The sequence below is a fragment of the Perca fluviatilis genome, chromosome 7 (assembly GCF_010015445.1).
Source record: "Perca fluviatilis chromosome 7, GENO_Pfluv_1.0, whole genome shotgun sequence".
NCBI lineage: Eukaryota > Metazoa > Chordata > Actinopteri > Perciformes > Percidae > Perca > Perca fluviatilis.
Window position 1 is genome coordinate 25,561,348 of NC_053118.1, and position 27,341 is coordinate 25,588,688.

Below are 27,341 nucleotides of genomic sequence, written 5' to 3' on the forward strand. Positions count from 1 at the left end.
GTGTGTGTGTGTGTGTGTGTGTGTGTGTGTGTGTGCGTGCGTGTGTGTAGGGGGCAGATTGGGTCAGACTAGCGGTGTCGGGGTGGGTCCATGTAGGGCCTGGAGTCCTTCAACGCCTGGCTGATGAAACAAGAACAGGTGCAGTGCAGGAGCAGCTGCTGCAAAACACCCCCTCCGCCCCTCTGCCACCACACACTCACCAACAATGAATGCCACATGCAGAGGGCAAGGGAGAGAGTGAGAGAGACAGGCACAGTGAGACACATAGAGCCACGGAGATGATAGACAGGGGAGAAAAAAAAAAAAAAAAAAAAAAAAAGAGAGAGAGAGGAAGTTTCCCAACTGGCAACAATACACAGACTAAAATAGTTTGTAGAAGTAAAACTTTTAGCAACCAAGGAGACAAAAAAATAAAAACACATACAGTGAAAACCAGACTGTCTGTCTGAGACAGTCTGTCTCCTTAGATACTTTCAATGGCAAGTGTATCCATACAAAGGCCATGCATAGTAGACCAAGTGCTGTGATGACCTGTTGGTGTCCAGCCAAGTGTTGACCTTTGAGATGAAGGCATTGATATGTATCTAATGCTAATTAGAATCCCATTGTAATTTACTGTATTTATAAGTAAGGGTAAAAGATAGAAATAGACAGAAAGTGAGGAGGAGACAGAAAAGGGTAGAGACAGAAAGCCAATGCAAGAAGGACAGTTGGATAGTAAATATATATATGTATATATATATATATATTTAAATAATATGCCAAGAAGAGCTCTCAAATACCGCAAAGGCCATAAAATAACTGCACCCGCTGAGTCTCGTTCCCACCACATTTTTGCCGCTGCAAACACTGCAGTCTGACTAAGCATATAATATCCTCTAAAATAAACTGTTATTCCATCGTCACCAAAGAAAATTTGAAGTTAAAAGAAACTCTTGCAAGTTTTCAACAACTCCTACTGTCATTTCACAAGAATCCCCTAAAAAACGTAAGGATTTTTTTTTTTTGCTCAGTAACACATGGATGGAAGAACTCTGAAGTACCAATTACAGCAATCAGAGAGTCATCCTCAGTCTTGTAAATCTCATCTGACCGTTCACAAGCCACTCAAAGGCTTCTGCAGTCATGACTCCCCAAGTCGACAGCCGAGGTCTAGTGTGCTTCAAAGATGATATCTGGGACTCTAATTGGAGTCAAACACAATAATATATTTGGTGCTCCAATTTTATTGCGAAAAGAGTCAGGGCACCCTCAGTTTTTTATGCCTGTGTTCTTTTTATGAGGGTTCTGTGTGATATCTTTATGTGTTGGGAAAGGGCAGAGGGTTGTTTGATTAAAGGTGAGATATACTGATCCCGGCTGTTCAGATACCACATGCTGAGCCCTTGCACCACAATCACAGGATATGAAGGGGGGGGGGCTGTCTGTCTTCCTGTCAGGGCTTGTACCGATGTACCACCAGAGTAGAAGTAAAATTCACACCTGGGACCCTGCGGCAAGACACACACAGTGTACACACATTCAGGTTGCAGCTGGTTGTGGAGGTCATGAGTCTAGCGGAGGAGACTGGGTTTAACCACTTTGTGTGTCTGCTCTAGATAGAAAATATGAGATGGGGCAAAGAAGAGACTGCGGGGGAAAATAGATTTTGAACATTTGTTAGATAAGAACCCTGTAGCCTAACCTTTTATTGTTCTGTTAGTCCTCTAAAGTTTCTGTATTAGCTTCATTTGTCTCTTCTGTCAGGTTCCTATATTAACCTTCTTGCTTGAGATCCGTTACCTGTATCATGTCTGATGTGTGAAGCTGATGTGATTAGCACTTAAAACACGTTTAACTTCATTTGGATTCATGAGTTGAACTTGTTTTAAAACGAGTGCGGAGAGACAGAGGACGGCGTCAGAAGAACAAGGACACGAGTTTAGGAGAGGTCTGATGTTCCCGGGGACTTGACGTTGACGTAATGCAGCTGAGTCAAACATAAGGCTATTAGCAATTAGCCTGGGTACACATCAGTCTTCTCCACAATATTAGCATCTGTGTCCTACACAATGCAATAAAATAAAAGTCATCACAGAGTTCAATGACTCTGCAAATGATGTCTGCCAGCCAAGCTGCGGGTGTGTGGATTTCTTTGTGTATAAAAGTGTCTGTTGTATTCGAGTGGAGGGCAGAGAGGTAACATCACAGTGTGCACAGTTGCGACAAATAAATCACAGCTTTACTGGGCTGTGTGTTGTGTCATCTCACGGCAGTTTAGGGGCTCAAGACAAACAGTGTGAAGTGGGCTACAAGGTCGGCCCCTCACACACTCTTTTGTCTACCAGGAAATTCACCCTTGCTGGTCCTGTCGTCCTGGCAACGGGGTGACAAGTCAACCCTATTCAAACAGGAGAGTTTAGAGCTGTAAGGTCAATGATTGTGTGTGTGTGTGTGTGTGTGTGAGTGGGTGTGTTTGTCCTCTTCGAACATGAGCCAGGGAGTCAGGAGCAGAAAAGGATAAACAAGACAAGGATAAATGGTACGAGAACGAGGAGGAGAAAACAAAAAGGAAGGAGAAGAAAAATAAACAGGAGAGAGGGCGCATGAGTAGAATATGAATTTGTGGTGCTGACATTGTAGTCCTGCAGAATGCGACGGTTGAAAATATAAATAAAACAAAGCCAAGATGTTTTATAAAGAGATTAAAAATAGAGCTGTGAATACATGAGTCTTGTGAGTTTTAGTGCTGTGTAAGTGCCTCTGCAAAAGTAGCTATGACATATTGTCTCACTGATAAACCAAAGGATTCTCTGAGTGTCCTACCCCATTACAGTTAGCTGAGTAAAATTGAAATCATCCCTCACACCGAATATCTAGGCCATTTATAAAGCTAATATCTTTTAGCTGACACAATCCACTGCCATTATATGTGACTCCATTAACAGTGAGTTAGCACGACAATAGCCAGTGTCTTGCTCCTATTAGAGCTCACTTTTGGGTCTAAATACAGTGGAGGTAACAAAGCAAGGCCATATAGCGGTGAATGACATGCAAGATCGGATAAAAATATCAAGAGGAATTTCATTACCTTGCCAACCAAAGGGCACAAAACAGAAAAGGTCCGCCAATTACCGCACTATGTCGTCTCCTGGCTGCTTTTCATTTTCAGAGGGTACTCAATTTGGTGAAAGGAGAAAAAGAGTGTGTGTGTGTGTGTGTGTGTGTGTGTGTGTGTGTGTGTGTGTGTGTGTGTGTGTGTGTGTGTGTGTGTGTGTGTGTGTCCTGATCGACTGAGAGAGAAAACCCAATCAGTAGATGTCACTTAAGGGGCAGAGATGAGAAAAGGTGTTAATATTTAATGTTTCTGGGCCCCTAAATCTGGGCCTCCTTTCTCTCTTCTCCCTCTTCCTTCCACCCCTCTCGCCGCAGGCACTCCAATTAACACACCCTGTCCTTTTCTGCCCCCTCTCTCCCAGTCTTTCTCGCTATTTCCCCCTTCCTTGAAGCCCCTGGTGAAAAATAAAATGCAGAAACCGAGAGGAGGCAGGAATGAAGGATGGAAAAAAAAAAGAATTCAAAAGGAGTGTTGGACTGGGAAAGTGTTAAGCAGTGTGATGCAAAGTTTGGATGAGTTGAGAAGGCTAGAGGGTCTCACAGAAGAGAAGAAGCAGACGCAAGAGGATACTGATGCAAATGCAGGCACGAGCATCAAACCAGAGAAAGGAAACTTGCGTACAGAAGCTCTCGTAGATGCAGGAGGTAAAATTGGAGCAGCGAGAAAGATGAAGTGAGGGAATGAGAGGGTCCCTTGCGTGTCTTCTAAATTCCCCTCTGCCTCTACCTATTCATCAAGGTAAATGACTCGCTTTAATGGGCCAGAATGACATGCAATGTTTGGCAGAGGCAATCTGCTTGCATATGTTGCTGCTAATGTCACTGCCGTTCATAATGGGTTATCCTAATGAGGTGCCTTTAGTGATGAGAGAGGCAGTAAAGATTTTAATTTCCTCTCAGGACCCCAATAAGGGAAGGGACAGCCATCGAAAGATGATGGATGGATAGATGGATGGATTATGAGGGATTGACAACTGAGGTAGGGCAAACTGGGAGTGTTGGGCCGTGTCTCACTGCTGCACTGCTGTATTCTTTTAAAGGGACATTTACGATTATTTAACAAAATTGGATGACTCGCCAACATTTTCTATAATGCAAAGCATCTTTTCTTGGACTCTTCCTGCTTAAGTCTTTCAAACTCTACACACTGAGGTTTTTTTTCTTCGTATTTGTAGTCTCCAACACCAAGGCGAGGTAACCCTGATTTCATTGGGGGCATTTTCTCAGAATTGACCAAGTGCCACCTGAGCCACAGAATAAAATATTAAACTGTTTTCACTGGTATGGCGGTGTGCTAGTAACTTGTTTTGGTGTAACTGATTACATTTGCACAGGATATTAATGCATTGCTGTCATTACATAACACACACTTCACACAAGTGAAGACATTTCACTGAAAATAAGACATACACTGTGCTGAAGATTTGTCAAGTGTGTGTATCATTCAGTGCTTTATCAAAAGGCTGTGGATACTTATCTATCATTTCACTATCTTCAAGGAGGATATTCCACATTTTGCAATTGTCGAGCATGTTAGGTTGTGTACTTCAGTGTTTATTACTCCATTTTACAGAGCAGTGGCAGCTCAATGATTAAAAAAATCATTGTCCATCACTTTTCAGTGTGTATAGGGATGTTATGTCAAAATAAGGATTCACTGTCCTTCCCCTCTGTTTATATTAAACTCTCGTGGCTCCAGGTTGTTTCGGATTAGTGGCATAAAAGCTGTGCATTAACAGGGTCACTGCTGTTGCAGGACAGACTGTACTACTCTCATGTTGCTGCTGTTTGTTACTGTAATGGTTTTAAATTTTCAAGATGAAGAGTTATCGACACTTTCTTTTACAGCCACAACGGATTTGTCAGCGAGAGGGCGAGAAGAAAGGCTGACTCAGAGTATAAATAAGGGGAGAGACATTAAGACTACAGCTAATCTCACTAAAAGGGTTAGGACAAAGTGTTTGCAGCCTCCGCTGTCTCTCTCGCTTCCCCACTCCCTCTATCCTTAAATCAATTCATTCTGCAAGTCATTTCCTAGCATACTGTGCAGATAAATACTCAGCGTAAGGTAGCTCTTATGCCCAATTTACTGTAATAAAAAACCCACTGGAGTGTGTCCATTACAGTGTTTGTATGTATGTATGTATGTATGTGTGTGTGTGTGTGTGTGTGTATTTGTGTGTGTGTGTGTGTGTGTGTGTGTGTGTGTGTGTGTGTGTGTGTGTGTGTGTGTGTGTGTGTGTGTGTGTGTGTGTGTGTGTGTGTTTAACAATACAATAACTCACGGTGTGTTTGAATAAGTAAAAAAACAGACCAAGACACTTTTGTTCCAGAGGGGAAATAATATTTTAGATAAAGTAGTAAGGTGAGGAAAGGGTGTAAGCAGGCAAACATGTCCCTCTGCAGGTCTCAAATTTCTGCTCTGGAACCTTACTATTACCACACGAAAAAAGTTGCCCTGCCAACCCGTGTGTATTTTAATACTGATGAGTCTAGGGGTGAATGTCTCAAGTTCTATTTACAGTAGCCTATTCACAGTATGATTACTGCTACATTCACAAAGAGCGCCAAACACACGCACAAACACACCTGCCAGCCCTTCATATCTCAACAGCTCAATTCCTCAAACGCACAGCCTCCCACTGCCACAGCTTTTTTTTTTATGCTGAATTGTAGCACCCAGGTGTTTTGTTGGCCTGAGAGAAGGCCTGTTCCTGGGTGCATGGGTTATACACACACGGCACAAGCTGAGGTAAACAAAGAGACGGAAAAGAGGGACTATTGGTAAATAACACCAGGGTGCCATTGTAGTTTGCTGCCTGATCTTCATCCTAAGATTACTTAGATACTTGACATTAAATTACTATATGAATAGATTGAGAACACACCCACAGTTATAGCTGGGTAAATAAGAAAAATATATCTTTTTCTCTGTTTTATTTTTTGTCCACAGAAAGCTGTTCTTTTTTCACACTCAAATCAGAGTTTTTCAATATTGCTGCAGTGGATGATGATTTCATATGTCAATACTGCTAATGACATTAATAAAGGTTACGCTGTGTTTATGTTTACTTTGTCAAATGACTTTGTGATCATAAAATGGTGATTTGATCGATATTTCAGTAGAGCAGCACAAAAATTACTGTTTGCATGATTGTCAGGTATATTTTTTATGAACCACGATCAAATTACTAATTTGGCTGTATTAAAACACGAAATAAGTAGACATAGTGATCACCATGGGGACAAAAGGAAGTTTAACTAGCTGAGACTTAGACAGTTATTGAAGAAGGATCTGATTGAAAAAGGAGGAGATCTAGCAGTTTTAGTGTGGACAGAGAAAGACCCGAAAATGTTAGCATAGATGGACATTTTCACAGGAAATTGGTATCTCCAGAGTTAGCCTGCTTAGTTTGGACATAGTCTGACTTTTCCACCTTTGCTTTTATCTGATGCATTGATGAAAATGGTGAAACTGTTGCATATACAGTATAGTTTCATCCCTCTTTTCTGCTCCACTGAAGAAAAAACATTGTCTACATTCTCTCCCCCTGATGTGTCCTCTTTCACTGTCTTTCTCCTGCTCTCTCTCTCTCTCTCTCTCTCTCTCTGTAGGAGTGCAGAGAAACACTCTGCCCATCTCATTTAGAAACAGCACTCCCTTCACCTCTAATGAGCCTTCATTTTGTCAGGAGAGGGAGAAAAGCCAGAGAGAGGAACACCATTTCTACTACTTCAGCTGACGGCAGTTCCCTCTTGAAGCCCTCTTGTAATACTCACATGGGACTAGGCTAGGCTGGAATAGGCAGAAAATGGTGGAACAAATTAGCCTCCATTATCCGCAAGCATCATTTCATAACTAGCTGTGTATGTGGCCTTGACCCTGTTGTATGTTTGACTGTGTGCCTTGGCTGAGCTAGGATACACAAATCTGGTGTGGATAGCTCAGAAACCAGAGAGAATTGCCCTTCTTTGTGCCCAAGCTGAAATACGAGAGCACTTGCTGAATAAAGGGGGTCTTATAATGGGGCGAGGGTGCTCCTTAGGGGGCCAGTCAGCCGAGCGTGACAAGCCGGTACCGCTGTAATGAGATAACAGGCCACTGGAGTATGCGTTGATTTGTTCCTCCATTCTTTCCTTTCTCTGCATCCCTCATGCCTTTTGCTGTTTTCTTATCCATCCATTGCTCCATTTTTTAAAAACCAGGCCATGGTGCTCAGCAGGCTGGTAAAGCCTGTGTGTGAGGGACAGATAGGGGGATAGAGAGGAAGGGGTAAACACACTGCAGAGAGATAGGGAACAAGAGTGTGGAAATAAAAGCTTGAAAAAGAGCGTATCTCTTTGTGCGTGTGTTCTTAAAAACATATTTGAGTGCATGTTAACGGTAGCCTTGGAAATCATGAATTCAAGCAAGGCCACATTGAAAAACTAAAAACAAAAGAAATGGCACACTTAAAAGATAGAGGACAGGGAGTCATCAAGAGGTAGAGAGGCAGCGTGTATGTACAGTAATGGGTCACTGCCTCCAGACAGGCTGGATAAAACCTACCTCCACCATCACAAATTACCCTACACCTGCCCTCCGGCTTTATCCCCCCCCCTTCTTTCCCTCCCCCTAACCCCTCCTATCTTGGACAAACAGTCATATACAGTGTTGACAGTGGCAACACTCAGTGGGAGGTTGAGAGATACGTGAAACCCCAGCTAAAAGGTGAACTCATTTATTGTGTGCTAGGAATATATGACTTTTTATTATCCCACAACAAAAGCCTCACCACGTGTTTCTTTTTGCTCATTCCATAACTTGTGCTTATTCATTCCCACCATTGACCTCAATGTGTCAGCTTAACCACTAGATTGACCTTATCTTTTTCCCCCCATCATACTCCAACAATTAGTTTAAAAAACAAATTGCACCTTGTCTTCCTCCTAAATCAGTGTTTTCTTATCGTATTTGGGTAGATTTATAGTTGCGATGGTGAGGTGTTCAAAGCCATGATTTCATCTGAACGACATGAGCTGTCCGCCTGCTTGGGCTATCAACACTCCCTGTCCCAAAACAGCTTATAAGCCGGAGATTTAGAACGGTCTGTCTAGCCCTAAATCTGTAGTCTCCTGCATGGCATACCTCACACACAGCACACACACACAGCGTATATATACACACACACACACACACACACACACACACACACACACACACACACACACACACACACACACACACACACACACACACACACACACACACACACACACACACACACACACACACACACACAGTAACACACTCACACTACCTTTTGATGCCCCACCCCCGTTCCTTCTCCTCGAACCCTACCACTCTCCCCCACTTTCTGTCTTTTTGCCTATTATGGCGGATTAACTTATAATGCTTGGATGAACTTCAGTAAGTGGGGGGTACAAAGTCACACATCAATACACACAAAATCTCTGGCTGGCTGGCTGGCAGATACGGTCACAAGCCCACTGGCACAGACACATGGAGCCTTCTGGAGTACAGCAAGACACATGCGGTATACACACACACACACACACACAATCTTCACAGACGAATCAGACTCACATGCTAAAAGTGAGTGAAAGGTGCAGAATCCAAACCAAAGCCCCTATTAATCCCCCTGATCCCTCATAGATAGAATAATTCAGCGTTAATTACTATTCCCCTGCATTCCTCTCTTTCTTCTTCTTGATTTGTAAATCCACTAAACTCCCTACTTCCCTCAATCAGGCAAACACTTGAATATACTGTCTACTGTAGATTCGCTTTGTCTCTCTTCCACATTTTTGTTGGTTTTTTCCCCCGCTGCCCCTCTTCTCTACTCTTCTACACTATGTCTTGACAGAGTAAAATGAGAGGTAAATATGGTTGTGAGCCCTCTCAATTTCTCTCTCTCTGACACACACACACACACACACACACACACACCAAGGTACAGGTCTTGGCAGCAGCTGACACAGAGTCTGGCACTGAGGTTGTGTCTTTCTGGTTAGAGTTTGGAACCACAGTGAGCTTAATTAGAGTGGAGGATGACCACATGGCTGGCTGGCTGGCTGGTGCAAGACTGGCTGAGTGGCTGGGTACTGGAGAAACCCACTAACAAAATGTGAGACGCTAGCTGTAAGGAGAGTTCACAGAAATATACACACCAGTGTGCACACACTGCTAATATATTTATAGATATAGATACAGTCGCTACACATTCATTTGCATGCAGACAGCTTCCTCAAATATCTTTCTGTCTCAAAACCTGATGCCAACAGTTTTCTCATGCATATAGCTCATTATAGGAAGATACAACACCATTGTGGTGAACCGTTAAAAGCACCCTACGTCATTTCCCATGTCACACTGCATTATCTTTTGTCTCATGGTACTTTTGTTGCATGTGAGGTGCATATTTTACACGGGGGAAAAAAAAGAATGCATTCTCACAAAGTAGTTTCTATTTTCTGCATCAACACTTCAAGACAGGCCGGCAGATAAGCTGGAGACGAGGAGATAGTGAGGGGCTAACTCTCCCATAAATGGGTAGGGCAAGGAGACGACACACGCACGCACGCACGCGCACACACACACACACACACACGCACACACACACACACACACACACACACAGACATATATTTACACACCCAGTGAGCATATTTCAAATATCATTCAGCATATGGACAGAGCAAGCACACATATCATAAGTGGCATGCAGATCACGTATTATGCACACATATTTTAACCTAAACCCAAGGGAATATGAGCTCACAGGCGCACACAAATATGCACTGGAGATAGCTAACTTCTGGCTGTGTTAAACCTTCTAGCATTCCTCGCTAATCTGCGCCATAATGGCACACCTGTCTTCTCCCATTCTCTATCACCTCCACAGAAATTCAGCGGTGGTTAGAGGGGGAGCGGAGAAGGGGGGGGGCGCACTAAACATATTCATGAACAAACAGCTGACCCATCCACTCTTTTAATTCTCTCTTTCTTTATGCTTATCTATCTTCAACCCTCCCTCTCCTGATCTGTTTCCATAGGGAGCAGGCTATTTATTTTATTAAACAAAAGGAGAGGAGTAGTAGTTTGTCTATGCTTTGGGGAGGGGAGGGGGGGGCTGTGTGTTACCACGGGAACAGACAGAGATTATTGTCATAGCTAGACAGGCATTATTAGTAAAAGTGGGAAGTATGGGCAAGAGGGTTTTTTCAGAAGGCAGGTCAGAGATTGGAACAGTGCAGGCCAGGGGGTGAATAACTAAAGCAGTGGGCAGGCGGGGTGGATAGGTAGGTCACATTATTATTGATTGCCTGACATTATGTGGACAGCAGGGGAGTCCATAGAGACAGACAAATAAATTGTGGCTTGACATCAAAGTCAGGCTGCTGACATCGAGCCTGCAGGGGACAGAAGCCCGAGGCTGGATTAGAGGTGGATTGATAGACATAGGCACGCACAGACGCAGTCACGGAAATAAACAGACAATGAGAACACTGTCCTCGAGTTACCTGATAAAACGAAGGTTCTAAAGAGAGAGCTTGAAAATGACAGAATGAAACTAGAGGAAATGTCATCCATGAATAATTTTAATTCCAAGCTCAGATTTTTTTTCATGAAGCCGCTTCACATAAATTGGACATTTCTCTGAATAAGACACCAAAAATGTCTAACTCATTTACACATCAAGGCTCACCAGAGACTTTCCGAAGGTGCATTATTCCAATCCTCGTAAAATTCCAATCTGCTACCCAGTACATTTTTCACATTCATTAATGCTTGATTAAATTATTATTCATAGCTCTGATGGTGTGATTAGAAAAGAAATGGGAGGCAACATATCAAAAAATTAGGGAAATGAAGCTAAGATTTACATATTCGACATTCATTCTCATTGTGACTTTGCAAAGCAAAACAATATAATATAACAGGCAGGAGAACAAAGTAATCTGAGAAGATCACAACAAGAGCATCCAACACGATGATGCCATTCTGTTAAGGCCATGCCTGGCGCAGGCCTTTCATCTAAGGGCACCTCACCTGACACAGAGGGCGACATCCGTCACTGTCTGCTAAGTGACTGACTTGCCCGTCTAGATAGCTATCAGCTAAGCTAACCGGAGCCAGGTGATAATATCTGGAATGTGTGAAACCCGAGAGAGACAAAACAACACGTGTCTCAACCTGCACAGACCTGCAACTCTGGGAGATGGAAGATAGAGACACTGTGGGCTGATGAAGATGTGTGGAAGGAGAGGAGGGGGCGAGGCAGGTAAGGGCTGGAGGGTTTGCTGGAAGAGACAGCAAAGTCAAAAACAAACAGACAAAAACAGTGGGACGTCGTCAAGGATGGAGAAACAGACAAAGACGAGTAAAGGGTAGGTTAAGCATAGTAATACACTCTACTCCCTCACCAAACACTCGCACTCTCTTCTCTAACCCAGTGGATCCCAAAGCAGATTTTGACCCATTCAGTGCCACAACTTCCTCTGCTCACACAGTGCCCATGTCCTGCTTTTCAGGAGGGAAAAAAACAAACACAGGACAAAAATAACATCAACTCTTGCTCTCCTTTGAAGTGTACATACCCAAGGTTATATGCTGACGTGTGACGCAGTTGGCCTCCCATGAGATCGCACACCAGATGGGCTCGTGACCCTTTAGGTTATGCTTCGTATTGCACCCACACACACACACACACACACACACACACACACACACACAATCATTCACTCGGATTTAAATAAATCAAATTTACACTTCTATAAGGTCTACATTTCCCACTGACATCAATATTGTGGCCTGTCCAGTTTAGGTAAGCGACGCCTATTCCGTCTTTTACTGGCCACTGAAAACCAAGGGCACGCCTTGTTAACAAGGGAAGAGTGTGGCATTAAGAACATGACCGAGCCTCTGTAGGGAAGGACACCAGCTCAGAGAAGGTTAAAGCGCACTAAAGTGGATGAAAGGATTTAGTCGATAGAAAACATTTTGATAATCAATTAATCGTTCAAGCAAAATGTCTTTTCAAATGTGAGAATTTGCTGAATTTAATGGTTTTTAAATTAGTCTAAATTAAATATACCGGTATTTGAATTTTAGACTATTGGCAGACACAACAATAAATTTAACCTTTGGCTCTGCACCTTGTGATAGTTATTTGTTTCCATATTTTACAAACTAAATTATTAATAAAAATACCCCCAAAACAGAGGATGAAATAATAAATAGTTGCAGTTAAATGAGTTCAACTGACATTTCTTTTGTCCATTATAGCTACCACTGGCCACAAACATATCAAGAAAAGGCCTAAAATCCTGCGCCTCTATGCCTCCATTCTTATGCAAATACACAAACTGTGTGTCCAGTCAAGATACCACGTCTGAGAAAAGAAAAACAAGTAATGACGAGGAGATGGAGTCTGACAGGCAGAGATTACAAGAATGACAGATGCCGATAGGAAGAGAGGGAGGATAAAAGCAAGTGTGGCAAAACTGGCATAAAGATGCAATGCTGATTGCCAGCATACGAAGATGAAAGACAAAATGGAGCATACAAGAGGAGTGTGTCAGGGTGTCCCTGGATCACTTTAATCATGGCAACTGCATACCACAGAGGCAGACAGTATGGAGAGTTTTGTTCACCTCTTAATTAATAGAGTGTAACCTCCACAACCAGTGACGTTTTATACACATCTATGCATTTACACTAGCCTAAAACACAAGTTTAGGCTTAGTTTAGCCCTGCTTATATACAAAATAAGTGAAATACAGGCAAGGGGATGTTCACCAAGCTTTAGCCTGAAAGAAAACTCTGGTTTCTGTCCAAGTAGATGAGTCTTGTTTTAATTATTTACAGGAGTAGATGGTCCAGGCTGGCATCGCAAGTGCTGGTTGTTTAGGATAATGGAGGAAATAAAACATTATATGGTGGGAAGCCAAGCAGGACGATTGTGTGTGTGTGTGTGTGTGTGTGTGTGTGTGTGTGTGTGTGTGTGTGTGTGTGTGTGTGTGTGTGTGTGTGTGTGTGTGTGTGCGTGTGTGTGTGGAGGAGGCTTCTGGATGTTTGTAGGGGTGTTGAAGCTTAGCTATCAGCGCCTCTGCTACCCTGGCACCATCTCATCCACCTCCTCCATCTCCAAGCATCTGGTAATAATGTAGAGATGTTTGAGTACACAAAGGCAGAGGGAGGGAGAGTAGGACTATCAGCATGGATGGATGTTTAGAGAAGAAGAAAAAAGGAGGGGAGGGGAATGGTATGGAGGTGAGGAGAGAAGGGTAGGGTTAGATAGAGGGTAGTGGGCAGGAGACCATTCTGAGCAAGATGGAAAAGATAAAACTGTCTACGAGCGTTCACATTTTCAGCCATTTTTGAAAGTGACACAAGAGAGGGAAATCCTTAAAAAAAAAAATTATTTAACCAAAGTGGCTAGAGAGAGAAAGAAAATGAAAAGGGGAAAATTACAAGAGAGGGGTGAAATGAAATGCAACCCCTATATTACTGGACATCTGTGATCATATGACTATATTCAAAGCTGTCAGCCTGTGCTTTTCATTACAAGAATGGGGGATGGAGAGAGACAGGAAACGAGATGGAGATAAAAGCAGACATGATACTATTGAACTTGTTTCAATTAGATGAACTCAAAGGCGGCGGCGGCGGCGGCGGCGCGCTGCGTAGCTGGACCTCCCATCAGCATCATTCATTCATTATTCATAACACCACGTCCAAAATCACAGGCCTCTTCATGAAAAATTATTATTATTATTTTCTTTTTTTACCAAAGGCCCAGATGACTTGGAGTATGAGAAAGCTATTCAATTTGTCCAGAATATTTTCCGTTGCTATGATGTGAGTCACCAATGTGAGTTTTTCCTCTGTCCTCTGAGTCTGTGTGTCACTGAATATCATTTGAGAACAGTGTGCTTTTGTGATGCCTGGGTTAGAATTACACACATTCTGCAGTTGGGTTTGGGGGCCCTTGGGCGAATTTTGACATTTATGGTGGGGAAGGTGTTTGAGAGGGGTTTGCAGAGACAAGGCAAAAGCGTGTCCTTACAGGTATATGGCAGGAAGGGGTAGAGTGAGGGAAGAAGGGAACGGACAGGAAGGGGGAGGGGTGGGGGGGAGGGTCTGTCAAATACAAGATGAGGTGAGAAGAACTAAAGAACTGGGAGCTGAGGAATGTGGAAAAGAAGTAAGCCAAGTTGACCGACAGGAGATGTGGAAGCTGTCTATAATCAGCAGGGCTCCAGAATTTTCCATGACTTCAACTCTCCATCTTGAAGCAGAAAGGTAGCTGGAGGGCAGAAAAGCCAACCCTGTATCTCCATATCTCTATAATGAGCTGTGAACCACAGGCTGAGGTGGCAGGCGAGGCAGGGAGACACGTGGAGGTAACACTCCAACTTAAGTTTCAGCCGTGCACAAGTGAAGGCAAATGGCATCGGAAGACCCAGTAGATCGAGGAAAATGTGTTCCCCAGATTGGAGAGGCAAGATATAGATTTAGTATGCGGGAACCCAGATGCTTACCACCCTCATGTCATATATCACACCAACCGGTTGCTTCATTTATAACACTATGCAAGATGTTACATATACAAATGCAACCATTTTATCTCCCCAGATTAAAGGACTACGGCAGGGACCTGCATGGACTGTGCTCTAGGTTTGCACTATTTGCCCAAATTGTAGTTATTTTTCTGTTGAGAACAGACACAGGAATTGAGGACTCAAAACTTGCTTAAGTCACCCATGGCCCAACATGCCCTCACCAGCCACTGAGGGAAAAAAAAAGAAATCTGATTTCTGCAATTCAATCTTCTCCTCCCACCCACATTCACAATGACCTTATGTGAAAACAACCGATAGCAGCGTCTGTATTTATCTGATAAATTGTTCCATTTTGGATTGTACTACACCCAAAGCAGCTGCTGCAAACAAACAGAAGAACTGCAGTGTGTCAGTGTTACTGGCTAATGTGGTTTATGGGCAGACCTGTGGACCGAGCCTGGCTCAAGCTGATACGGAGGCTTGTTTCCACGGTCCAGAGCCAACCAGCCAATCATTTGAATATTGTCTCATGTTTGTACTGGAGGCTTTGGCTGCCCTCTGTGAGTCAACTGACTCATAATCCACTGCAGGGGCTCTGACCACATAGTCGAGTGGGAACAGACTGACACGAACAGCAGAGAGAGAGAAGCAGGCAGTGGGTTGTGGTATAAGAAATTGAACAAATAAATGAGCGACAGACAGAATTCGGAGAGAGTGGTGTGGAGTAATAGCACTAGTGAGAATAGAAACCAAGAACAAAAGAGGAATTGGAATTAGGTGAAAGTATCAAAAACAGGGAAGGGTGAGGAGACAGTGAAAGGAAGAAATGAGGCCACTGTGAGAAAGAGGTGCAGACGGTGTTGGAAGTGAACACATGCAACACGATCTCAAGTCCATGACCGTCCAGCTGTCTCTCCAGTTTCTTAGTCACTGCCACCATTTCCTTTGTCCGGCTAAAAATGCTAAATCTCCCCAGTGGGAGAAGACAAAGAAAAAGAGAGAAAGAAGCACAGTGTGGGTGGGAGAAGGAGAAAGTGCTCGATGAAGGACGGGAGGTAATGTTCAGATACTTGGATACAGCTGAAGCGAGGGAGGAGAGAACAGGTGGGTAGCCACAGGAAGACAAGTTTGTCATTGTTTGGCTGGTACCAATGTAACCATAAGGCCCACGTTTCCTCAAACTGAACCTAGCATGAAGCATCTCTCACTGATCTACCTATGAAGTTAGCATTAGCGAGGGGTCACTCGCTGCTGCATACTGAGCTTTGACTTTCTTTGCCCCGTCATGCCGATAGTGGGCCTGGCTTGAATGCTCTTCTGAACCGTTAGACCAACTGCCCCCAAACCAGCGCCCCACACACACACACACACACACACACACACACACACACACACACAGATGGGGCGAGGTGGGGAGTGTGTGTGGGTGAGGGGCTAAAGAAAAGGGTGTAGGCAATGGATGGTAGATTTTTTGGCTGGCTTTACCTTGCTAACTTCCTTGCCAAAGAGAGCAGGCTCCAATTCTGACAGCCTGGATCATACGGCACCAGCTGGCGAACCAGGGACCACAACCATGGCGCCACATATGACACAATGCAAACAGGGAAGGGAACTACCACCCATTTATGACAAAGTAAGAGAAATATAGGAATGAGAACAATTAGAGAAATACAGGAAACGGTGAAGCTTTGTTACATAAAAATACAAGAGATAAAAGCTTGACCTCCCCATTTTTTGGACAAAAATATAAACTTGGAGACATCATTTTGACATAAAGACCCTCTAATAAAGGTGTCTAACAAGAGGTGGTTCTAGGCATGTGAATGTGAGGCCCCCCCAAGTGTAGTGGTGGGCTCTCATACAAGTCCACCACTGTCCCATCACCAGCTGGTACTGCCATCGAGGTGGGATTGGACACACACACACACACACACACACACACTTATTTATAACCTCTGTTAAGTCCGGATTCCAGTTCACGTTGGGTTGCAGTAATGTTCACATGCTCCTAACAGCCCTGACTGCTCCAAGTGACGGATGCCCACACACACTGCCGGGTCCTGTCCCACACCCACAGCTTACTCTCTGATTTGTCACACGGACACACATACTGCAGTGTTAGTTCAGTTAATAGGGTATGCATTCCAGACACACATTCAAATACCCAGACACCCTTTCTCACAAGTATGTAGATGGACAAACACGTTGACATACTTAAGCACCATCATACATATATGTATTCATGCATGTGTGCACATCACACATGGTTTAACCATCGATGAGTACCCCTGTTCGTCAGGCTCTCCCTTTCGCTGTGCCTCAACGTGCTGCCCTCCTCCACTCCCTTCACTCTACACTTCCTCTCTCCTTCCTTTCCTCTCCTTCTCCGTCTCTCTGCTGTGTGGGTAATCAGCCCAGTATTAATACCTGCATTCCGACAGCCTACAGGAATGTCCTAACAATGTAGCCTTGTTCAGGTGCAGAGAGAGAGAAGGACCTCACTGAAAAATACATTTAAAAAGTGCTGCAGTGAGGAGTCCCAGGGCTACAGCATGTACTGTATGACGTGAGGCACTTTATGATTTGAGATGAACACAGTTGAGTGGTATACACTTGGCTTTCATGCTGCCTCTAACATTTGAGGTCAGTACATAAAGAAAAGCCATACTCATACATCCATAGAGTATATCAGTCAAGTATACCACTTGTGAACTCATAGTCTATAAGCCCAGGATGAACAGGATCCATGCAGCTGAGCTATGCTACTTTACCAGCGAGTGATACTTCAGTATTGCAGTTCATTGACTTTCAATGGTATCATACTGGGATGGTAGATTATTTATTACATTTATTTCACAAAGTGGTCCAAATTCAACAACATTTTTTTTTTTATAATCTATTAATCGTTTTAGTTCATGTGTCTCAATCTTGGTCCATAAGTTTTTCATCGCAGTTAAATTAATATTTTGGGGTTTTGCACTGTTGGCCGGACAACAAAAGACATTTGAAAACTTTTTTGAAATTTTATAGCTCAAACAATAAGCAGATTAAATCAATAATGAAAAGAATCATACGTTGCAGCGTAAATCCAATCCAAGCAAACTAAAATTCATTATTTTATACATGACTGGTCATATGTGATATATTTCAATGTGGAAAAATATTCCTATTAATATATTGACATTGATTTCCAGCCATAAGTAGAAGCGAGACACAATGAAAAGCAGTGACATACTGGAGTGCTCCATCATCCTCCCATCCTCCCTCCTGCTGCCTTTCCCCTTTTGTCAGGCCTTATTATTGAACATGTGTCCTCTCTGCCCCTGCCATTAACCAACCCCACCCTCACACACTGCTTTCAATGGACAAGCACACACACACACACACACACACACACACTCCCGAAATGCTAATTGACATGTGGAGTCGGTGCATCTTTCATCATTCTCCACGGAGACAAATCTTGAAGTGTGTGTGTGATGTGAGTGGGGAATGGGATCAAAGGGGATCCTCCAAGCTGCCTGTCCAAAACCTCTCAGCCTCTCTCAATACTCTGTGAGGCAGCCAGGAAAGACCAAATCTCTACCGTAGTCACCTCGGTACAGTACAGTTTGTTCAGCGCCGGACTTCTGCTTGATAATCATTCAGTACAAATAATTGTTAACTAAATTTAGTCTCGCTGCTGGAACATGCCTGCCAGGGCAAAATGCAAGATGCTCTCGAGGCAAAACATTGGGGTTATAATTACTTTATCCCTTAATAACAAGAAGCTAAATCAGTTAGGCACTCTGTAAGTCTAACATTATCCACACAATAACTATCCATCACGTTTGTTGTTCTGTAGATTGCACAGACATGTAATTGGGAATCATTTAGCCTGATGGAGTCATAACCCAATTGAAAGGCATTGATTTTGGATTAAATATTCATATGGACCGGGAGCAAGCTTGTACTTTTTCCCTGCCAGACTGAATCAAAATGAAGCTATGAAACTTGACTTTCCTAGTATTACCGGAAAATGAACACAACTGATGAACAACACAGGAGATCCAGCTTTGAATTTCCCAAATGAAAACAAACAAATTGGGAAAAAATGCACTCATGATGGATCTGCAAAAAGAAACTAATGTGCCTTCCACCACACAGATGCAACTTTATAAATACTGTTACACCAGTGGGAAGTGACTTAGTCTTCTGGCTTGATTATTGTCATTAGCTGAACTGTCAGTCAAAAAGAAGAAAATGATTACCTTTCCCTACTGCTCAGAATCACCAGGGATTTGAGACACCCTGCTTCTAGAGGCTCCTTCTGTTCAGGCTATTGTGATGATTAGACAACACATGGTCAGGAGGATGCATGTATTTTGTGTCGGTCGCTGGCAGGGATGAGAGACAGATGACGGATGGAGGGTGAGACAAGTGAGAAGAGGAGGAGAGACAGATTAGTGTGAGCGATGCAGAGAAGAAAAACAGTGATGATTTGAGCTGGGCATAAAGTAGGGTGTGGTAAAGAGATTGGCAAGCAAATTCCAGGGGGAAATGTAAGAAAGTAAGAAATAAAGAGACTCAAACTAAAGTTAAGAACAGGATGTGACTTGAGGAGAACATTAACAGTCAGTGCATGGTAACTTTACTCCTCTACTCCTCTTTCAAAGTCAAGTTCACACAGGCAGAGGAGCAAAGGGAACTTTAGTGCTGTGGTCGTTGTTTCAGAGGGGCTCAGGTAAGCGAATCCTCAATAAAACAAAGACGAGTTATGTCTTTAGGCGAGTAAGAAGCCCTGCAAACTGACACTGGATCTGTTTAGTGATGACACTCTGGCCTAGCTCTCAGTAATGTGGGGAGCCCCCTTTTTCTCACACAAATAGACATGAAGTCATAGGGAACATCTAACACACAGAACACTGACATAAGATGACAAGTATATTAGGGTGCTGTAATACAAGTACCTCCTCACACACAAACACCTTCCCCTCCTCCACCCACTGCTCCTCCTCTTCCTTCCCAGTATGGAGGATTAATGTTCCCACTCCTGTCTCCCGGGTCCCCCTGGCCCAGTTAAAGCAATAAGATCTCATTGTCAAACAGTGACCAGCGTCACTGGAGAGGTTAACCACCGCTGCTTAACCATTAACTAGATTAAAGTCGGTGCGCAGGAATGTTCTCTGACAGATGGCAAGGGGAGATTGGATATGAAAAGTTGTTAAAAAGAGAGAAGACTTACCTTTGTGACAGGGGTTTGAGCAGATTTTCCGACACAGGTATATGTAAACACAGAACATTCTTTAGCCTAGTGACCTTTAAGTCACCTTCTTCTGGTTATCATTATGTGTTACTGATAAGGGAGGAAAAGAATCCCTTGAGGCTCGACTGTCATATTTCTGAAACCACTCAAGACCCAGCAAGAATAATTGGGTCAGAGGTCAGTTCAAATATCTGTCTGCAGGCCTAAAATTGTGCCTCAAGTGTTTCAAATCATGTACAGTAATTTTTCAAGAAGCATGTTGAATAAATACTCAAATAACAAAAGGACAAACAAGTTAAATTAGGCATGCATTCACAGCAAACATTCTCTCTCCTTTCCCCACAACAGGCCAAGCCAGTGGTGTGGAAAGACGAGGTGATAATGGAACCTGTGTGTGTGTGTGTGTGTGTGTGTGTGTGTGTGTGTGTGTGTGTGTGTGTGTGTGTGTGTGTGTGTGTGCGTGTGCGTAGCGCCGTATGTGTGTGTGGAAAGAGGGGGGTGACAGGGCTTCTTTGGTGGGGTGCATTCAACAACTGCTGCTGAGGCAACTGTTGATGTCTGAAAAGCAACAGCTTGCAGGGCTCCCAGAGGACGCTCTGCCAGCCAACAGTCAGATGGAAGGTTTAGGGTTGGAGGGGCGCAGGGGTTAGGATTTCTTCTCTGCTGCCAGGAAAATGATCTCCTTGGCCACAGATCCATGCTTTTCCACGACATTCCCCATTCCTAATTGGTATCCCTCAATCCTGACATACCCCTCCTGTCTGATCCTCACTGCTGTTATCTCGGCCTGTATAGCTTTTGTTCGTTTTATCCCCCTTTTGCACGCTACGTGATTGATCAAAGCAGCTGGACACAAGATGAGTAGACACAAAACATGTAGGCCATCGTATTTCTTTCCTGTTTTACGATTTGTACAGCGCGTGGCTAAAAAAGCCCAAGCCAATCCTGCTACTTTGTGTATTCCTACAACAAACACATATAGAAATAGAGGCTCTTATCCACATCTTGCTACAGCACTCTCCTGCTAAATGGATTGGCAGCACTTAACCTCGTCTCCAGAAAGAGCTTTGTGAATTTTCAATTTTGCTCCATCCCTGAATCCCCCCACCACCACATACAGGCATATAGACAAGGACACACACACAGAGACATGTAGCCTCTTTTCAAGGCTGCATTTGAAATTACCCATCATCATCCTCCCTCGAGACAAGAACAAGACTGCACGGTGGCTGCTCGACAGTCAGCTGTAATCATCTCTCGTCCCAACCCTTTCTCTCTGCTTCCTTCCTTCACTCCCTACAACTCCCACTACTGACAAGACAGCATCCTCAAAGCAACAGATGAAACCCAAACAACTTCTAGCCAGCTTCTTTTCCACTGTTCTCTTATTAATATTCATGACAATGTGTGTATTGTTCACAACAATTTTTCGAAACTTTAAATTGTGATTCAAACACAGACAGAGACAGAGACAGACCATACTGGAATGTGAACATGCCAAGTGGAGGAGGACGGCCATTCTTATTTTAAAATCATCAATAGTTGCCATAAATCTGCTGAGGAACGTCTCTAGGGATGGGCGTAAAAGCAATCTTCCTGATGCTATGCAGGGTTATTAGCTGTCAACCACGCAAAAAAGCACAGTGGTCATAGTCAAAGACAACATGGTAAATCACAGCAAGCAAACACAGCAAGCAAACACAAGTGGACATGACAAAAACTTCAAGTGTCATTGTAAAAGGACAAAAAAGAGACAAGGTGGTGTAAAAGAGAGACAACCCAAGACAAAGCAACAGGCAGACAAACATAAGAAGAGATGGGAACATAGACAAAGCTAATCTGGAGAAATACATCTTTTGTTTATGTATGAGTTCCTGTGGAAGTTCCTGTGTGTAATCACAGCTTTGGCTGCAGCTCTTTTGATGCCTTCGTGGGGATATGAGGATGAAAAAGCAAAGGGGATCAACTTTTCCGTCTCCGCTGTGAACCACATCATTCTTGCTAACTGACTTCCAACAAGGATTAACCACGTGCATGCAACCTACCATCTGCTGATGCCCAGTTGCCTGTCAGTGATGATTGCCAGCTCACCAGCCAACATCACTGTGCTATTAAACTGCATTAATTGACTTTAATGTGTCATTCACTGCAAATAATAAACACTAGTGTGAAAAACACACTAAAATCCCCCTTTTAGAGCTCTGTGATTCCTAAATGGACTTTCTAACACAAGCAAACCACAACATGCCCTTTATTTTAACTGACTAATGTTTAACTGGTGTCCCCTGGTTGTTTGGCTGAGTGAAACCCAGTCAAACCACAAGAATGCACCCTGGCTGTAAACAGACTCCAGCTTTGCACCTATAACACGACCTCCTGATGGTGAGATAGATGCAGCATTGTGGCCTCTTGTTTGTACGTGGATTACTGCCGGCGACTTGTGGTGAGAGGGGGTTTAAAGGCCAGAAAGGAAGCCCTTCTGCATAGAATTTGAAGTGATGACAAACAAACACACACATTACAGAGCGAGCTCCAACGTGTCCACAGGTATGCGACTCATTCCGTCTCAGTGCTCTGCTCACAGTGTCTCTGTCACAAACATTTTCAAAAACACACGGAGGGGAATGAATCGCCTCAATAATTATAGCCCCACCATTCCAAGGCCTGCTCCCCCAAAGGCCAAAATGAAAAGGGGGCAAACATGGAGTTGCTCTCCAGAAGCAGCCACTATCAATCTGTCACTCACGATGAGCTAAGGTTTCCAGTGTTGTGTAACACCAGAATGCTGCAGGGACTCTACGTGTATGTGCTTCCATTTACATGTTATATGTGCATGTGAGTTAATTTGTGGTTGTGAGTGTAGCCTTCCTGGTTAGTGAATGTATACTGCCTGTGCCTACCTGTTAGTATTTTTCCATTCACATATTCAAGAATGAACACGTGTTTGCTTGCAAAAGACTAAAACCAAGTGCCCCAGGACGGCTGTAAAAGAAGTCCCCTGGCTTTTATCTCCTTGTGGCTAAACGGCTCTTTTTCTGGCCTAATACCATAATAATTACACACGTCTCCAGGGGTGCACTTTTGATGCTGTGCTGGCAGGGGGGACAGAAATTAAAAGTGAGGAAATGACTGTGGGACTTAAGGCGGCAATAGACAAAGAGGCTGACGCTGCATGTTAGACTTTAACACCTTGAACTCAGCTGATGCTTGTCACTGCGATTCTTTCCACCGGTTCCTGACCACTTTGGAGTCTCTACAGTTTAGCTCAAACTCATCTGACATTTGACTCTCCTTTTGTCTCTTTACCTTAATGTCACTTTGTTTTTTTTACCCTCCAAAACGTGCAACATTTAGGTTAAGGGGGAAACAAAGGCAGAGTAAATGTGAGGTTATTGCTTCTATGAAATACTCCCCAAAAAACCCTGGTTGTATTTGACTTACCTTATGTAACTTTGTATTTTGTAACCCACCTTATAAGTGTACAGTGTCAGAATGTATTTTCGTCAACATCTGCTTAGAAATAGTAGTTCTAACTTGGAGAGCATGCTGTCACAAACTTTAGACACCTCAAATTCAGTTATATTTTAGCATGTATCCACTGTTGATGCCTTTGCTGTGACGGAAAAGGCAATGGCATGTCAGGAGTGCAGAAGAGGAGCCATTTACCAACATGTCTGGGTGAGCGGGTCAAAGGGTCAGAGGTGGTCCTTGGCATGCTGAGCACCTTGGGGCGCCCCGGGCTGTCATGCAGCACATATCCATGTGTCACAAATACATAAATACAGGCATACATGCTTAGAAATATGTGGCCGGGTTGGATCGGCGGGTGGAGCAGGCGCACAAATACTGAGAGGTTTATGCCTCGAAGCAGAGGTCCAGGGTTCGAATCTGACCTGTTTCGAACCTGATTTCCTGCATGTCTTCCCCCTCTCTGTCCCCTTTCTCACCTAGCTGTCCTATCAAATAAAGGCGGAAAAGGCCCAAAAAATAATCTTTAAAAAAAAAGAAGAAATATGTCGTCACACTTACAGGAGACAACACACACCTCGGTTGATGCGTGTCCTGCGGTTCTATTTAGTGCACTTCTATGCTCAGAACTGACATAGTTGGAAGTTGCCAGTGTGCGACCAGTAATTGTGAGAAAGTGGGTCTGTGTGACAGAATCCCAGTGAGACCCAACAAGAGCTGCTATTATTAGACAAAACTATGCTCAAGAGAGAGAGAGGGGGGAGAGAGAGAGAGAGACTCTCTCTTAGAATAAATCAACATTTGTAGCACTAAAGTGAAATAATGACTTTCCTTCCCTCAGACTTCAGAGCAACATTGAGGAGACCGTAGCACCTAGACCTGAGCCTTTAAATCAATGCAGCACAGCTGTACAGAGGGATTTGTGATCTACGCTGCGTCCATCAATTACAGGGCACTTTTTAGTTGGCACCTGTTAAAAGGATCCATGAAGGACAGACAACAGAGCACAACAACCGTCTCTGAGGCCAGAGAGGAGACAGTCGTAAAAGAAGATCTGGGGAGTGAAGTGGTGTAAAGAGCAGAGATGGAAGGAGGGGGGGCTAAACCAGGTAAACTTGGAGGTGGATGCTGATATATAGAATACTACGTTTGAATAAAATGAAAATAAATTGCTATGCATTGAAGTGAAATGATGACAAAAAAACACGCAGTGAGTACAGGGAGAGATTTGTCCCCCCCAGCACTTCAGCCCCGCCCTTTAGCTCATCCTGCTTCAAACCACCAGGCAAGGAATGAGAAAGAACCTTTACAAAATGCCCATTAAGCAATTTAGCAAATTTGATCTTGGCACACACACTGTCTCATTGGACCCGCTGAAGGGTGTGACATAGCACTTTATATTTCCAAGTCAAACACGTGAAAAACACAAATATAAACATCAAACAAGCAAACTGTTTTACATTTTAGATAGTATTATAAAAAGTTTATATTACGGTGACACTAAAAACAGTTTTAAAACACCATGAAGTACAGTCAGGGGTGTCGGACTGGGGGTGGAAATGGGACTGCGTACCCAGGGCCCTCATGTGAGGAGGGCCCAAAAAGATGCTAGGATGAATAGCTGTGGATGCTACGCCCCTGTAGAACAGTAGAACCATAATCTCACTAGCGGCGCTGTAAATCCTTATGGGACAGCAAGAGGGAGAGGGAGGGAGATAAAGCCATGACTAATGTAAAACCAGGTCAATAATAACACTCCTTAAATGGATAAAAACTTGGTTTTGGTCAGTAATCAAAAATTTTTCTTTGATTTAGATCATATAATGCCGAAGTCAAGTCGAATTTATATTGGCTTAGTGTCTCTGGCAGGCTGCAGGGGTGAGGCGCGTTGCCAGCAAAGGAAACGTAAATCCCGTAGATCAGACATCAAAGCGCTGGAAACTGCACCCAGCAGCCAGACAGAGCAGCATGGATGAGACGGGCAAAAATGGTCTTCAAAATAAAAGCTCAACATCTCTCACATTATTTTGTCCAACAAGTTTTTTGTTGTTGTTGTTTTTTTGTAGATGTAGGCATATCAGTAAATGTATACGCCTACACTTCATCTACACATGACCATTGTGATTTTTCAATCTGTGTTTTATTTTGACAGTTGTGGCTGCATTGTAAGAGGTAGGCTGGTATTAGGCTATATTGGATTGGCAGCGGGGTCCAGAGGAAATAACGGTGTGCCGCAGTCCCGTGCGCTAACAAGTGCACTCAAGTGTGGAGCTGAGACTTTAGCGCACAACTACAATGAGCCACCAATAACCCTTAAAACATCCCATCAGTGTACAACCCGTACGTCCGCGCTGCGCAACCTGACTGCTACTGCCGAGTGTGTTTTTTTTTAACCAGTTTACCAGGACTAGGCTACCGTTAAAACAAACGGACTTGTTCGATACATGTCGATTTCGGGATAAATCCGGTTCTCCACCTGTTATCGGCGTGTTGTGGCTACTATGCGCAGCCGGTAGCCTAACAGGTTGCTCAACATCAGCCGACAATAAAGAGCAAACATGAAGTAAGCTACGAAGTGTTGAAGTAGAACAACTTAGTAAGCCGCGTCTGACCGCGGCGTGTAGCTACAGACAGGTCTGCCGTGACCTGTAAGCAGCGGACCTCCTAACTCGGAAGATCTCGAACGAGTAAAGTATAAATATGCAGCCTAAAGCCATGGAAAACTATCCAGAGCAGTGTCCAACGCATTATAAAGTTACTTAGACAGGGTATGTAATTAAAAAAAAAAAATGTTGCGGAAAGTATCGAAGAGACTTACCTTGAAATGCCCAGAGCAGCAAGGTGCACAAGAGCGACGCGCGTCCAAATGTTATGCCGTCCATGGCCGCTTTTCTAACTTTTTCAAGGAAAAGTATTCACTTTGTTTTTGGTTGTAGAGTGTAGAAATCTGGCAGCAGCGAGTCTTCTTTCTTCCTTCAATGCTCCAAAGCTTTCTGGACTTTTTTTCTCTCTCTCTCTCTCTCTCTCTCTCTCTCTCTCTCTCTCTCTCTGCAAAAGGAGTGCCTCTCTCCCTCACTCACACACAGAGAAATCTGATGCTGATGGCAGTCTTCTTGGTTGATATATTTGCACAAAAGGTGACCCACACCCCTCCCAATACAACCCCCTCCTCCCTCTCTATCTCTCTCTCTCTCTCTCCCCACCTCACTTGCTGTGAAAAGACCTGCTTGACTAATCGCGTAGGTCCACTTGGGGCCCGCAGGATTTCTTTAAAGCAAGTTAAAAGTGATTTTATCACGAGGCTCCCTCATTGAAACACCAAAAACGTACCCTTCATACAAAATAACTCAAGTTTTATCAGGATGATTAAACAAAATTGCTGAAGAACTGTAGAATTCATGTATACACTCACATTAATTTAACCTAGTAGCCTAGCTATATATTTTTCCCTATTAGCCTAACAGTTATTTTTGGGTTAGTTATCAACATGGCACACTTGACCGTTTTTACATTTATTTTATTGCTTGTAAATTATGGAGGTAATGGCACATCATAAAAAAACAACTACCCATATCAACCCTAATAAAACAGGCTGAAGAACAATGAACTGTTGATTAAGTGTGGAAATTGTAAAAGGCATCATTTTGCAATTGTAGACAAGGGAAATTTATTTCATCCACTATAGCTAAAGGCTAGAGAATGAATCTGGCAGGTTACTGATCATCATTCAGAGGTTTTGGATCGCACAAAAAAAATAGAAAAAGAATTGGTTAAAACAAAACTAAATGTCCTGCCCTGGTTAGACCTTTAGCATTGTATTTGTCTCATTTTCAAAATGCCTGGAGGCCATTTCTTGGGAGTAGGCTAAACTGTCTCGCGTTGACAGACCATACCATTCATTCCTAGACATGTAATCCCTTCACAATCAGTTTGGGTATTTACAGGGTACGGTACTGGGTATTTG

At 43.5% G+C, this 27,341-nt stretch overlaps 1 protein-coding gene across 5 annotated transcripts in view; it reads right to left on the minus strand.

Moving 5' to 3' along the window:
• Positions 1–26,420, minus strand: part of bcam (basal cell adhesion molecule (Lutheran blood group)) — a 52,192-nt gene extending 25,772 nt beyond the window's left edge. For 3 of the 5 annotated variants that reach the window (XM_039805591.1, XM_039805590.1, XM_039805589.1), the window contains exon 1: positions 26,196–26,419. In XM_039805591.1, the coding sequence (XP_039661525.1) occupies positions 26,196–26,259 (64 nt within the window). In that variant the 5' untranslated portion in view covers positions 26,260–26,419. Of the gene's footprint in view, positions 1–26,195 lie in introns of all 5 variants that reach the window. The other 2 variants (XM_039805588.1, XM_039805587.1) reach the window with 1 other exon arrangement.
• Between the last annotated feature and the right edge of the window lie 921 nt (positions 26,421–27,341).